At 36.5% G+C, this 14605-nt stretch overlaps 1 protein-coding gene and 1 long non-coding RNA gene across 13 annotated transcripts in view; one reads left to right on the forward strand and one right to left on the reverse strand.

Moving 5' to 3' along the window:
* Nucleotides 1–322: 322 nt before the first annotated feature.
* LOC139353483 (uncharacterized) lies at nt 323–9859 on the reverse strand. The gene is made up of 2 exons (XR_011604787.1): nt 9732–9859; nt 323–575 (listed from the first exon to the last, which is right to left on the reverse strand). It is a non-coding gene; the product is annotated as an uncharacterized lncRNA (long non-coding RNA).
* Nucleotides 9860–9915: 56 nt separating this feature from the next.
* sdk (sidekick cell adhesion molecule) overlaps nt 9916–14605 on the forward strand; it is an 85192-nt gene continuing 80502 nt past the window's right edge. For 8 of the 12 annotated variants that reach the window (XM_065868199.2, XM_065868203.2, XM_065868202.2 and 5 more), the window contains exons 1-2: nt 9917–10172; nt 10699–10992. In XM_065868199.2, coding sequence (XP_065724271.2) covers nt 10827–10992 — 166 coding nt within the window. In that variant the 5' untranslated portion in view covers nt 9917–10172; nt 10699–10826. Of the gene's footprint in view, nt 10173–10698; nt 10993–14605 lie in introns of all 12 variants that reach the window. The other 4 variants (XM_065868201.2, XM_065868207.2, XM_065868209.2 and 1 more) reach the window with 2 other exon arrangements.

Genomic DNA, 14605 nt, shown 5'->3' on the forward strand with positions numbered 1-14605 from the left:
GTTGTATTTTTCCAATTTTTTTTCAAAAAAACCTGATGAAAAATGATAAAATTTGTCAAAAAATAAATTTTCCTCAAAGCGATGGGGATCGTTAGCATTGGAAGTCAGCTGCTCAGAACAGTCGGTCTTTTAGCTGTACGCCTTGATTTGGCGAAACTACAATTGAAAAACCGCAAAAAAAGAGTATTTTTTTGACAAAACTCGGAGTCTCATTTTTCCTCCCTAAAAAGTCTGTATTTCGGCTTCCAAATTGCAAATAAAGGTCTGATAAAGAAATGCCATTCCTCGTTGAACTCGTAGTTGAATTTTCAATGCGATGGCATTCAAATCTAAACATTTTTTACTAACTTAAGTTAATTAACACTCATAAATTGTTTGTGAAAATTCTAATCATATTAGGAAAAGTTTTTACCCATTTGCTTGGCGCACTTTCACTCCTCGCAATGCTCCTGGCCCTTATCAAAATCAAGTTTATTTCCTCATTTTTCGCTTGGCCAGCACAGCAGGACTACCACTTTTTCCATCGTCCTTGGACACCATACATTAGCTGCACAAAAACACATGTGTGTGGGCATCTAAAATACACAGAAAACATTATTTGATAAATATATAATTTTTATATTTTTAAAAATTATAATTCAAATTACCCGTTCAACTATAAGTGAAATGAATTCCAGTGATAACTAATTGGTAACAAATTTTTTTTAACATAATACATTTTTAATTTTATTTCATTTATGGTTTTAGGGAAAGCATTTAAAAAAATTCATGGATCGCAGGCAAAGGTAATTTTACATATCAATACATTTTAGTTTTTTTACAATTTATACAAATATTGTAGCTGGAATATTGGGAGTAACCCCTAAAGAATAAGTAGTGGGATTTGAACCTGGTCCCCTATCAGCCTTCCTAGTTTTTTCGATTTGGTCAAGTTTTGGATTGAAAACTGCAAAATTCTTTAAATATCTAATCAAAATGAATATCGAGCTGTGTAGAGGCTACATTTTGCGAAGGACTTTGGGGGTCTTGGCACGTGTGCCCCAAAAACAAGTTGTAAAGTGGAGAGTGCAGGGCGGTGAATGGTGAATGCAGATGGGTGACGGCAATTTCCAAGCAGTTAAAATAATTGCAACAAATTTTCAAGTTTTCCTTATTATCCCTTTTTGCATGCTCCTGCATATAATCCGAACGCAAACAACAGACTGCAGCATGGGCGGACCCCCCCCCCCCTTTCAAAAAGGGGGTCTTTGTGGTATGGGTTGGGAGGGGGGGGGGGGTGCTTGGGGCTGTCTGTGAGAGCTTGGGGCGGCAGCCACATAAATGTTTTAAGCTGTTGTGAATTATGGTAATGAATGTCAGCGCAAACTTCCGGATGCCTGGGCTCAGACCGAAGACCAGACCCGGCTAAAGCCTGCCATATTCACCTGACCCCCACCCCCAAAGTACCCCTTTTCAGGGGGGGGGGGGGGGGTTGTATCCAACCCATCCCTGGGCCTTTTGTTTTGACCGTCTTTTGTTCTCTCAGCCACGTCGCCACTCAACATTGGCCAGTAGCAACGGCGGCGTCGGAAATGCAACGTTTTCAACTGCATGCGAAACATAATTGACAATCGGTTACAATGACAACCACCAGAGAAGGGCAAAACCCTGGCTACAAGTCGCTGGAGAATCGCAATGTTCGTAGAAGTTCACTATTCATGAACTGATTGGCCAGCTTTGATCATGATATGAGCTGTTGCGCTGCACAGAAAAATTATTTATAAAATACTACATCGAAAATTGTAGGCAGAAATACAGAGCCCAGCTTTTTAAATTAATATTTTTAAAATTTTTTTTAAGGAAAGACCATTTTAAACCACGGTTTAATGAATTTTTGGGTAAAAACGGAAAGAGAATATTAAATATCCCCTTTGCGCAAAAGTACAGTGGTGATCATAGTAAAGGTAATAACAAACAAATTGACAAAAAAAACTGAAAGGTTAAAGAAAAATTGTATAGGATAGTTTAAATTTTGAAGTTTGGCTTTAACTATCATTCTAAAAAAAAATATAATATAAGTTACTCTTTAGATTAAATTGATTTTTATTTGATTTTAACCATTTCTTAAAATGAAAACACTTGGTATACATCCGTTTAAACATCATTGATCTCTCTCATCATATTCCTGTGAATTTGGCACCACTGTGCGCGTTGCATGCCACAAGACAATGCCAAAATCCGCAACAATGCTGCTGCCTTTGCTGCTGTTATTCGCAATTTGCTGGTGGCCAAGCAGTCTGCCAAGTGAGTCTGCCCCTGACCAGTACGTTTCCCTTGGGAATCCCCGCCAGGATATGGGGAAGTGGGAGGAGGAACCGGAGGAGCAGGAGGAGAAGGAGGCCACCGACCGACCGACCACCGGCACTCCTGATTTACGGCGTCGCGCATTGCCATTTTTACCTGTCCATAACAAATTGGACACCAGTTGATAGAAGCTCCAACTTGTCGCAATGCAGCAGGCGCCTCGGCAAAACCGCAAAAACAGCTCCTCCACCCACTCGCCATTCAAGGGAACTTACTTATCGAGGGGCTGAGCAGGGGCAGAGTTAATCGAAAAGAATCACAAGTTCTCGAAAAGTATCGGAACAAAGGAACCGCAATTTAATATGGGCTTTCGAATAAAAGGAGTACACTTAATTACAAAAAATCTTTCTCTAGATAATAAATTGTAAACTATTTTATATCAAATACTTTTTTAGGCATTTTCAACTTATAGCTAAACCCTGATCATCCCTGATTATGAATAAAAAAGAATCCCAAGTTATCGATAAGTATCGAAACAAGGAAACTGAAATTTAATGTTGTTTGTCCCTAAAAATAAAATAGTTTAAACAAAAAACTATTTCCTACAATATATCTAATAAATAATTTGTATTCTTACATTTTTTATATTATTTATTAATTAAAATTAACTGATTATCGAAAATACCTTAAACCTAATCTATTTGCATAGTAGCCTTTCCATTCCTGCTCTTAAATTTGGCTTTCACCTTCATTTATCTCCTGCCATTGAATTTTAATGCGAGGCAAATTAATTAAATTGTGCAAGCTGGCAGGCATTTAAAAATAATTGTAAATAAATGAAATTACGGTAAATAATGAAATTGCACACATTGCAAAAGAAGCTGATTTTTCGACAAAGCTTGCAATAATCCGCAACTAATTGAGAGATTATTGACAAATTCCTCATTTGGAGCAGATTTTGATAACTTAAGCGGTGAGTTTAGTTACCTTGTAATGAGACTGCCACGCCCCCTTGTCCGCCCAGCCCTTTAAATCGCCCCGGGCACGCTGAGTTGTAATTTCGTTAATCGATAAAGTGTCAGATTAACAATGCTAGACATCCAGTAATGACGGCCCACGGCCTTTACAATAGCTATATGTATGCAATATGCTATTGACACCTCAGTTTTCGGCAATTACGCCCACCTGGGCCACGCCCATTACGTGCGGTGCACAAACCAGAGTCTATCAACTCCTGAATCTCCATCTCCAGGATAACCAATAACCCCAACCCACATCCCCCATCCCATTTCGCTGATTCGCTCACTCAATGTCGCATTAGTCACACAAAGAGGATGTTTGATTAAATAAGCTGCCATATACAAACATTCTCACACGTGTGAGTGCCACGCCCACTTTTCACTGAAAGAAAATTTGGAAAAAAATGAGGATTATGATTTGTAGGTTTGGCTTGCTAGGTAGTGGATTATTTTGCTCATTGAAAATGTAACAGGGTTATCAAAAACTATAAGTAAAGTATTACCAGCAATCTCTAGAGTTATAAAATCGCTGATTAAATCATTTTAGGTGTCTAAAAGTATGCAACAATATATCTTAAACTCAGAAGTACAATGAATTCATTCAGAAACACGTCTATGATTTATTAAATGCGTACATGTAGGCACCTAAAATTACATTTAAAAGTTGTTTTAAAGCGTTTATATAGGTTTGTTTGTGATGGAATCTTAGAACCTTTCAATATAAGGAAAGCTAATTAAAATTACCAAGGCAGTAATTAAAAATATAATGAAATTACTGGAGATTAGCTGCAAAGGAAAGAATTCATGTAGGTACTAGAATCTAGGTAGTAGAATCTTAGGACCCTTAAAACATTTTCTTTCAGTGTCAAGTGCACACGTGAGATGCGCTTCATTTGACGGAAATTTAAATTCGATTAGCCAGAAGTGTTCGTGTCCCGTATCGACAGTCCATGTCCGCAAATCCGCATCCGCAGTCGTGTGTCCATTCAACATCTCCATCTTCATTTCCATCTGCATCTGCATCCTGAAGTCTCCGTCCGCATTCACGGCGAATGCCAATAACGCAAAGTCCTGGCTTATATCCCTGTCAAAATTGCATGGCCATGGGCAACGGGCCAGAGGGGGGGTAGGTGTTGATTGGCAACACAAACTGCTCATGGGCGGGCGGACGGTGGTAGAGGGGGTTGTCGAAAGAGAGGTCAAAAGTTGCAAATGCCGAAGAACAAACAGCAACAACAATAAAAGGAATTGGATTGGAATGACTACTGCAGAAACTTGTTGCGCTTGCATTCATCCAACCCCCTGATTTTCCATGGGCGCCCGCGGCCGATTTCAGTGGCGAGGGGGGTGATACGTGGTTGCAGTTGCGGTCCGTGGTCCAAGCAGATGGATTTTCGTGTGCAAATAAATTTGACAGCTGCTAGTCCGGATTAGGATAATGCCCTTCCTTTCTCCCTTGTTTATTTTGGATATTCTACATTTTTAAAGGGGGTTCCTAGACTTAGGATGCGACTTTAGGCAACTTTTCTAAAGTAGATCCCTTATTATGAAGAAACAAGTCACGTCTTACATAAATCAATAAGGAGTTTAAGTCACAGGTTCTTATTATTTTTCATATAAAAAGTCTGAAGAATTTGCGGCATGCATTACTAACGTTTTTTGATTACTTTGACCTGCTTGAAAATGTCTTTTTAACATTTTTTGACTTTTATATTCATACTTAGTTTCATTGAAGCATTTTTCGATAAAAATTACTTGGGGTGATTCCCATTTTCCAAACACAAGAGGGCATACAAAAATGGTTAGCATTTTCAAATCCTAATTTCCCTGTTGTTTTTCACCATTTTTTGTTGTCCCGGAGAGGTATTCGTGTGTTTTTGTTGCATACTTTGTGTGATTTGCCAACGAGCTTGTCAACACCAAATCCCCATGGGGTTCGGGTTCTAAAAAAAGAGGGTTTTGAAATAATGTGGGTGGGAAAAACGGTGTTTCGGCTGGGGTCAAATGGGTGGGGCTTGGTTGGCCGATTGGGATTTGTTTTTTTTTCAAATGCATTTGAAAATGCTTGCACGTAGACCACACGGAAACAAAAGATTACCCATTTTATTTATATAAAAGATATATTATATATCTTATTTAAACCCAAAATTGTGTTATACTTAGTAAAACTTAAATAATTTGACATTAATGATAAAATTGCCTACAATTTTCTGTTGCTTTCAAACTCTTTATTCTTTTCAGTGCACCCATTTCTATTTCCCATTTTCAAATTCACCCATACAAACGCACCTTTCTGTGTTTTGTTTTGTTTTTGCCGCGTCCGTGTGTAGCATAATTTTTTAAGCACATTTCAAATCAATTTGAGTGTTAAGCCATGTCCGACTGACCAATCGACTGGCCATGTGGAAATTGAATGGATCACAGGTCACATGGAAATATGGGGGAGTGAAATGCCCCGTTAATCATTTAACTCAATTAGGCATAATTAAGTTTTATATTTTTTCGTCGCTGGGTTAGGGGAATTTGTAACGAGGAGTCAAATTGCAATGACACAAAATGGAGAAATAAATAAAACAAAGATGGGTATCTGGAGCATGTGAATGGTCATTTCAATTACAATTGATAGCTGAAAAAAGTTACGTTTTTCACTTTCAGATTCAATCGCGTGGAAATTTAGATTAGGTTGGTCATTTTGTGTGTGATTTTATTTTATTTTTTGGCCCTATGCCGTTTATTACACCAGTTGAGCAATGTCAATGATTGTTTGTTTTATCTCCAGTTGTTTTTTATACTTCATTAATCTTGCATTTTGATTTCAGACTGCTTAATTTAGTGTAATTTAATTCAGCCGTTCCTTGATGCTCAATTTATTTCATTTAACTTGGCTTAACATTTTATATCATAATTTACCTAATGGAAAGGTATGAATTTAATTGTAAAAATAATCGTTCAATATAAAAACATTTTCTTATTGCCGTCGGCAAAATATCTCTGCCTTAAAATACTTTTCATTTCAATGCAATGCACTTTTTCCTTACATTTCTTTTTCTACAAATTGAACGAAAAATGGAAAACACTATCATCATTTGGCATTATAATGGGATTTCCCGGTTTATTTAATCAACTTTTTGTTTTTCTAATTTCCTTGGCAGCTATTCAAAATGTTGGCCATTTCCCGCTCACTCAACATTTATACTTTTCATGGGGTTTCGTCGCTTTTCCTGATTTTCCGGGCGTCTGATATTTCAGCTCCCAAAGGTAGGCAACACTTTTTTTCCTGCCATTTGATAGGCAAAGAAAAGTTTTGCCTGGATTTCCGATTTGCGTGTGTCCTGCTTGTCCTATATGTGTGTGTGTGTGTGTGTGTGTGTGTTGCAGGCAAACAGAGGAGTGAAAGTGGTGAAAGCGAAACTCAAACACTATTACACGGCTACACCCACACAATCGCCGAGATTCTCGTCGTCGGTTGGATTTTGCCAACTTGTTGCGCAAACGACAAAATTTCCAACTCAAAACAATACGACACATGCGTGGGCAAAGGGGGGCGTGGCTGAAATTGAGTGAAATCCCCGAGTAACTTTTCCATATTTGTGTTTTGTTTCCCCGAGTGCTTAAAATAATGATGGCATATCCGCTCGTGGAGTTTCAAATATTAGCATAATAACGAACGCTTTGATAATTTTTCTCATTATTGAGAATCATATCAAGAACATAATGATCTTATAATCAATTTATTTATTCCGCCAACGATAAATTCACCTTAACTGGCTACTCGCATAAAATAAGTACGTTTTTATATTAGAGTAAAAATATTATAACAATGCTTTAATAATTTTGTTTCATTTTTCAAACCATATATATAAAGAAAATATGAACAAAAAATTTTCAAGAACATAGTGATCTTAAAATCTTGTTATTTATTTCGACAGCTATAGCTTTAACTTACTCATAAATTATAAAAACGTTTTTTAGTATTAAAAAAATTATATATTTGTTGAAATATAAAAATTATATCAATCTGAACTTTTTTAAGCTCTGCACTCAAAGGCCGCAATACTCTTAATCGACTGCAAGTGCACTTTTCGCCCGCCGATTCCATTATATATATTTTGTTGATTAAAAAGTTCTTCTTTTTGGCGAGTCCTAGTCCCTGCCACCCCCCTTCTCGCCGCCCCTTGGCCGAGTAATTGTTGTGTTGTTAATTAACTGAAATCGCATTAATAAAGTTACTTGAAAATGCGCTTGGCATCGTATGTGTGTGGTTATTGGCGATGTGTGCGTGACACGCACGTCATATGGTAATTTTAAAGAAGTTTAAATTTATTTAATGAAATTGGTTTAATAATTGATGGTTCTTAGAAGAATTTTTTAAAATATAATTTTCAATAATATAAAATATTTGTGAAATGGTCAAAATGGTAACCAAATAAATAATATTAAATTTTTTATACGGTTTATTTATAACAAACTAAGTTGGCCATCTCTAGTATTCATTTTTTTTAATAAGTACTGTTTATTAATCGGGCTCTAGAATTCGCGTTTTTATATATGCACAAAATTATGGGTTAAATTTAATTATAATTAACTATAAAAAGGTTAAAAACTATTAAAAATAGCTTTAAAGAGTAAAACTACCATGAAACAATATGTAATGTAGATTTTGTGGTTGTAAGAGTAACTATTTCATTGGTAAAACTGACCATTTAACTCTTTTAACTATTATAATTAATATTTTAAATTATTAATAATAATCTTAACCTCCTGTATTTTGTATTATGTCAAGTACCAAACATTTCGCTGTTCACCTGAGCGTTAAACTCCCATTTTTTAAAGAGCTCTCCTTTGACATATCATTAACATTTTTCGATGGCGAAAAAATGGTATCCCACATTGGGGAACTGTCATCTCTGGAAAGGCTGTTTATGCTGCTCGTTTTGTGTGTGTGGAGCCGCCGCAGCGCATAAAAAGTTTTAATTGGCAGGCGACGAAGTTGACCTGTGACCTCTGGCGGGACACACACGCACACACACTCGCGGCGAGCACACACACACACAGTCGCAGAGGAGCGACAACAATTTTTAAGTGCATTTTGAAATGCACATTTTATTTCACATCTTTCTCTGCGTGTTGCGCTGCTTCTTCTTCAACTGGTGTGTGTGAGTGTGTGTGTGTGTGTGTGTGTGTGTGTGTGTGGAAAATGGGGAAAACACGCACACAACTTACAATTGCATTACATTTTGCATACATTTTGTGTGTGTTTAATTTTAATGCGGAGAAAACGCCAAGTTTAATAGCCAAAATGTGTTGTTAACACACTTAAAAAATGTATGCGCCAAAATGAAAGGCGGTGAAAAGTAGAAAAAAGGGGTAGCTTAATCAGAATTTATTTATTTTGCATTTTCGTACATGCATTTTCCATTAAACTCTTCTGGAATTTGCAATGCCAGAGGGCCAAAAGTCAGCAGGAGCTGCAATAAGACTCCGCTTAATTATTAAGGATATATTATATTAAAAATATTAATTTTTTTATAACCGTAGCCGAAAAAAGAGTTTGTAATTTAACTGCCTTCCAATGATTTGTACTCAATTTTATATGAAAAATTCTTTTTTGTGCACAATAGTTTTTGGGTTTATTTACTTTATTTTTATGTAACTGATTCAACATAATTAATGAGTCTCGTTTTTAAACTTCGCCAATCAAACGACAATTGAATTCCGCTCAAAGAAAGGCCAGTGCTCAATGTTGAGTGAAGTTGGCAATTTTGAGTGACTGTGTGCTGGTTTTGAGTGGAAAATTCACAGTGGGTCGGCGATTATTTACTGACTTGAATAAAATATGATTTTTTTAAGGGGTTCAAAACAGCAATAATAAAATGGGTTACCAGAAATGCATTTTCTTTAAATATTTTTTAATTTTTTCTTAGAAAAATGATAACAATTTTTTTTATGATTATATAGGATATAATATTATATTTATACAACGATTTTTAACGGCTAACCTTTTTTGTCGGTTGGCTAAGTGGACCTGCCTAATAAAATATGTACGTACATATACGGTCATAATCGGAGGTATATTGAAATGGAATATCATATCATATTTAAGAATTTCGTATAAAATTTTAATCAAATCGGACGACTTTATCATATAGAATCATAGGAACGATCGGATAATTAATGTGAAAATAATACATAAGCCATTATATTTCGTTTTCTGTCAACATACACCATAGTATATTAAAATGGAACATTATCTTAAAATTTGTATAATTAGTTTTTAGTTTTCTAAAAATAGGCAATGTTGCCAAGGGAACGACCTTTCTAGTTACATCTAAAATAGGTGTTTACTGTTTGTATTTAAATGTAAAATGAGGTAATATAATTGCAAATAAATATCAAATCAACTTAGTCTTAAAATACTTTTAATTATACCTGTTCATTTCAGCTGCGACCCACTTCACTGCGGTTGCGCCACTCGCTTCGTTCGTTTTGGCCCACGCGTCCCACTGTGCGCGTCGTCGGCAGAGGCCGAAGCAGCAGAGGAAGAAGAAGCAGCAGCAACAGAAACGGCAGAAAGGCAGCAGCGGCAGCGACAGAGGCAGCGCAGTTTGTTTTGTGCGCGCGTGGTGAACGGTTGTTTCTCGTGTTGTCGTCGGAGAAATTGCAGTTTCTGCGATTTGCGAATTGCGATTGGCGACTTGTGCGACTTCTACGCTACCGGATTCTCGAGTTTTAGTTCATCGTTTTGTTGATTGTTGTGGTTTTAACCACGTTGGACTTGGGGGACTAGAGCGTTTTTGTTGTCTCCTCACCTTCAAAAACAAATTTATCCAGCAAGAAGAAGCATAAGAAGAAGAAGAAGAAGAAAAAGCAGTAAGCGCGCCGTCTCTTTCGCACCGATCGCGTTTTTTGTTGGTTTTTTGTTATGTTTTATTGCTGTTGTTTTGTGTGTGTGTGAAGAAATGCCGCCAAAAAGCCAAAGGCATAATGGAATAAACATTTGTTTATTTAACAAAAGTTACTTGAAATGTTTCTTAGCCACGAATATTTGCCAGTGTGTGAATGTGTGTGTGTGTGTGTGTGTCAGAATTGCATGTGAAAAACGAGTTTAAAAACCAGTCTTAAAAACCCAAAAGAAAAAGGGTTCGAAAACAGTGAGAGCGAAAGAGAGAGAGAAGTTTTTTTTTGGTTTTTGCTTTTGCATTCTCATTCTCTCAATTCGGTTTTGATCGCGCCCTCTCTCTCTCTCTCTCCCTCTCTCTTGCTCTTCTGGCTTCTACCTGTGGCAGGTGTGCTTGTGTTTGTGTTTGATTGTGTGAGCGCGAATGGCTGGCACAAAGCAAAAACTCCAAAAGTGACGTTTAAAATTTCATGTTTCGCTTTATGTTTTATGTTTTAGCCAAAAAAGATGTGAGAGATGAATAATTAAAACTAGAAATTAGACTAAAAGTAGAAAAGACGGAGAAGAAGACGAAGACGGCTAAAAACATTAAAGGAAATCCAAGAAGTACCGAAAGCCAACAACAAATGCTCAAATCTGCGGCGTCGTCGCTGCGTCGACGTCGTCCAAAAGCAACAACAACAACAGGAACAACAGCCATTGAGATGCCGTCGCTGCCGCAGTCGACGTCGCTGCTTGCAGCGCTGCTCTTGCTCTGCTACTGCGACAGCTGCTTATTTTTTTGTTACGCGGGTAAGTTTACCTTCTTTTGCATTCCCCTCTCCTTTTGGTTCTTCTTTCTTTCTGCTTTTTTTTTTGGACGAAAACAAGTACAAAACAAACAGCCGTGGGAATTTCGAAATAAGAAGGAGCCGCACAAAAGGCAACTCGAAAAGAACCCTCGCGTTCGAATTTGAATTCGAATTCGATGATCGAATGCAGTTCTTCGGTTTTCTGTTTTGCTGCTCTTATTTTTCGGCTTATCAAAATATGGCAAGCAAACATAATAAATTTCAAGTGGAGTAAACCCACAAAAACCAAGATGTGTATATTTTATGTATTTTAAACTTGGTCTTTTAATTTGGTTTATTAAGAAAATCAAGTCGAGATAGTATTTAAAATGATCTTGAACAAAAGAATTCATAGGTTTCTTAACACAAAGAAAAACAAATAATATTAAATGTAACTTCTAGACATTTTCAATCATTGGAGTTTCCACTGTAAATTGAAATATTACAAAAAAGGTCGGAGTAAAAATAAACCTGCTTATCTAGCCTCTCTTTCTGGAGTGTGAAAATATTTCACGCTTTTCCACGATCTGTTGGAATTCTTATGATTTTTTTTTGCCGTATTTTTTCTGTGAGAAAATTATGAAAATGGAACCAGATTCATTAAGCATAACTGTGAAATGAGCTTTTACTCGGGATTCAAGAACTTGAGTTGCGTGAGTTTTTACTGGAGTTTTATTGCAAAAAAAAAAGTGATAAGTTTTGTCGCATATCATAATTCATGGAAAATATGCTGAATAGAAACGTTGGCAAGGAACTTGCCAAAGGGAAATATCCAGTTGCAGACAGTCTTATCTTAAAGTTGACAAAAAGTATTAAATAACCTTCCAAAGAAGATCTCTTTTTTGTATTTTACGTTATTTATTTGATCTGTTTGCACTGTTAAAAGCTTATATTTTCTTACTGTGCAATGCATTTTTTCCATTCACTTGCATCTTTTCAAGATATTTCAGAGAAAAGAAGAATGAGTTGAAATCTGCAAAGGCACGTAAGAATGCGATATATGTAGCATTATCTACCTCTCTAAGTAACCAAACATATGTAAAGATCACAATATACTATTACAAATTTATTTATACCAACTATAAAATCTGTACTTAAGTCGATGACTTATCGATTAAAATATCTCTAAACTTATAGCCTAATGAAACGCACTGTATACTATGCATTCTTGCATTTTGTTCATTTATGCGCCGATTTGTTTGGACAATAAATTCTTGCCCCCGAGGTTGGCGAACCAAACATTATATTGTGCATTGTATTATGTGCCCGCCAAACCAAATATTAAATACAGAATCAACAAATTTCCGATTTGAATTTCGCGAGGGGCTTACACACATAACCTCACATTTGCGCTGGGGTTTTCAACATGGGCCGACTGAATAGTTTATGGCGGGGGTTTTCAGGGCAATTTCAGAGGGGTTTTCGCCGTTTTCGGGGTATACGGGGCATCAAAAGGGGGGACGGAGTCACCACAATGAGTCCCTTAGGCTCTGTTTGTGTTGCTGTTGGTATTTGGAGGCCTTTGGTTTTGCGGGGGAGTTCCATGGAGCCTGAAATTGTTGTGCAAATTGAACTCTACAGATAGGAAGTTGTAAGCCCGCATTAAAAGTGCAATATCCGAGATTTTCAATAGCAGTATCAATACATTGATTTTAAGCGAGTTAATGTAATTAGTTAGGGTGTTATAAATGACTGAATAATATACATATATGTGTGATATGCGACGGAATAAAGTCGAAGTCAATCAGAAGTCTCGGGTCTATCAGGCTTGGGAAAAGGGAAACTACCCCCCGATCTAGTGTATAAATACTTTTGCGATATTTAGGTTTACGTTCTTTGCAATCTGACCTTGTTGGGCGGAAAAGTGGGGGGAAGTTGGGTGGGTATCAACTGCAGCTGAGCGTGGAAAGTGCTGAATTAGCTAAATAGTTTGTGAGCTTTGTATCGTCTTCCGTCTGTCTGGCTCTTCCTTTTTTTTGTACTTATTTTTTGTTTTTAGCCATCTGTTTCTGCCACTGCAGGTGCTACCCCCCACCCCCTTTCGCCCACCCTTCAGTGACTGTCAAACTGTTTGCCTGACTGGGAAAAGGAGAAATATAAAGAAGAAGACGATGAAATCTGACAAAAAATGCAAATTGTTTGTCCAGCTGCTTTACTTCTGCCTTGTCTTTCCGCACTTGTTGTCCCCCGCACCACAACCCACCCTTTGCGAAAATTCTTACACAGAAAATAATATATATAGCTTGGTCTAAAAAAAAGATATATTTGAATCAGAAATCTTGGGAAAAAACGTGTTGTTCTGTTGTGAACTTTTTGCAATTTTCTATGTTAAATAAGAGTAAGGTGTGTTTTTGAACTGAATTTTAAAACTAATATCAGATATTTCTTTATGTTGTAAGGATAAGATATTATTTTTTCGGTTAAATGTTTTAATAATGATATGTTAGTTATTTAAAACCCCAATATTTTTCCCTGTGCACTCATTTTTTGACCAGTTTTTATACTTCTTTCTTGCATTCTTTATTTTTGCCCATTTGTGTTTCCCATAGATATTTTTTAGCCATCCTCTCGGGTTACACGGCAAACACACGGAGCCAAAATCTAAAGATGAAGACGACAGTTTTATAATTGGCTTCAACTTGCTTTGGTTGTTGTTGCACCTGAGGACCCATACCATCCCATCTCATCCCATCCCATCCCCAATATGTTTTCCTTTCTCCCACTCTCCATTCATTAACTTGTGACATCAATTTAACAGTGCAACGAAATCGCTTTTCAAGCCAAAAAGACGACAAAATAAACTGCGACAAACACCAAAAGTTATGAATACGACCCAAAAAACGAACATGAAATCACTTTTTAAGCTCTTTTTTGCGCTCATTGTTGTTGTTTAAGTTGCGAATGGAGAAGGTTAAGGTGCGAAAAAAATAGTAAAAATATAAACCAAAAAAAAAACGGAAACGAAAGGAAATAATTTATGAAGATTGTCCAAGGGAATTGACTGTGAAAGAGATATATGTAATTTAAACAATATAGAGCGAATGATGATGATAACTGTTCGGCTCTATAGCGTAAACAAAGAGGCACAGTGCGTTTCATAACAGCAAGTCAATTAAACTCGAGTGCGGTAATCAGAGCGAAGCTGAAAAAAAAAAACAAACTGAGAAATAACTATCAAAAGCGAAAGTCTGATATTCGATAAGAAAACAATGATCGAAAAGTGATCAATGGTTGAATGGTCGTATCTTTTTGTGTACTTCAGGTTTCAGTTTGGATAAAAGCATTATTAAATAAACCTATGACTGTGTTTATTATCAAAGATAATCAAATATTCTTATTTGGAATCTGGCTTGATTCATTTTCATTTCATATAGTATCATTTGTTTTTGCTACTCGATTATGGATCAACGGAAATATCCTTGCGTCATATTTCCAGTAACCATTTTATCGATAGTCTGTTATTCGATACGATAACAATGATCGAAATGCGAGCATGCGTATTATTTTGTGTATTTGTGGTTTTAGGTGTGCTAATATCATTATTAAATGAACTTATAAAAAGCGTTTATTATCAA

The sequence above is a fragment of the Drosophila suzukii genome, chromosome X, assembly GCF_043229965.1.
Source record: "Drosophila suzukii chromosome X, CBGP_Dsuzu_IsoJpt1.0, whole genome shotgun sequence".
NCBI classification, from domain to species: domain Eukaryota; kingdom Metazoa; phylum Arthropoda; class Insecta; order Diptera; family Drosophilidae; genus Drosophila; species Drosophila suzukii.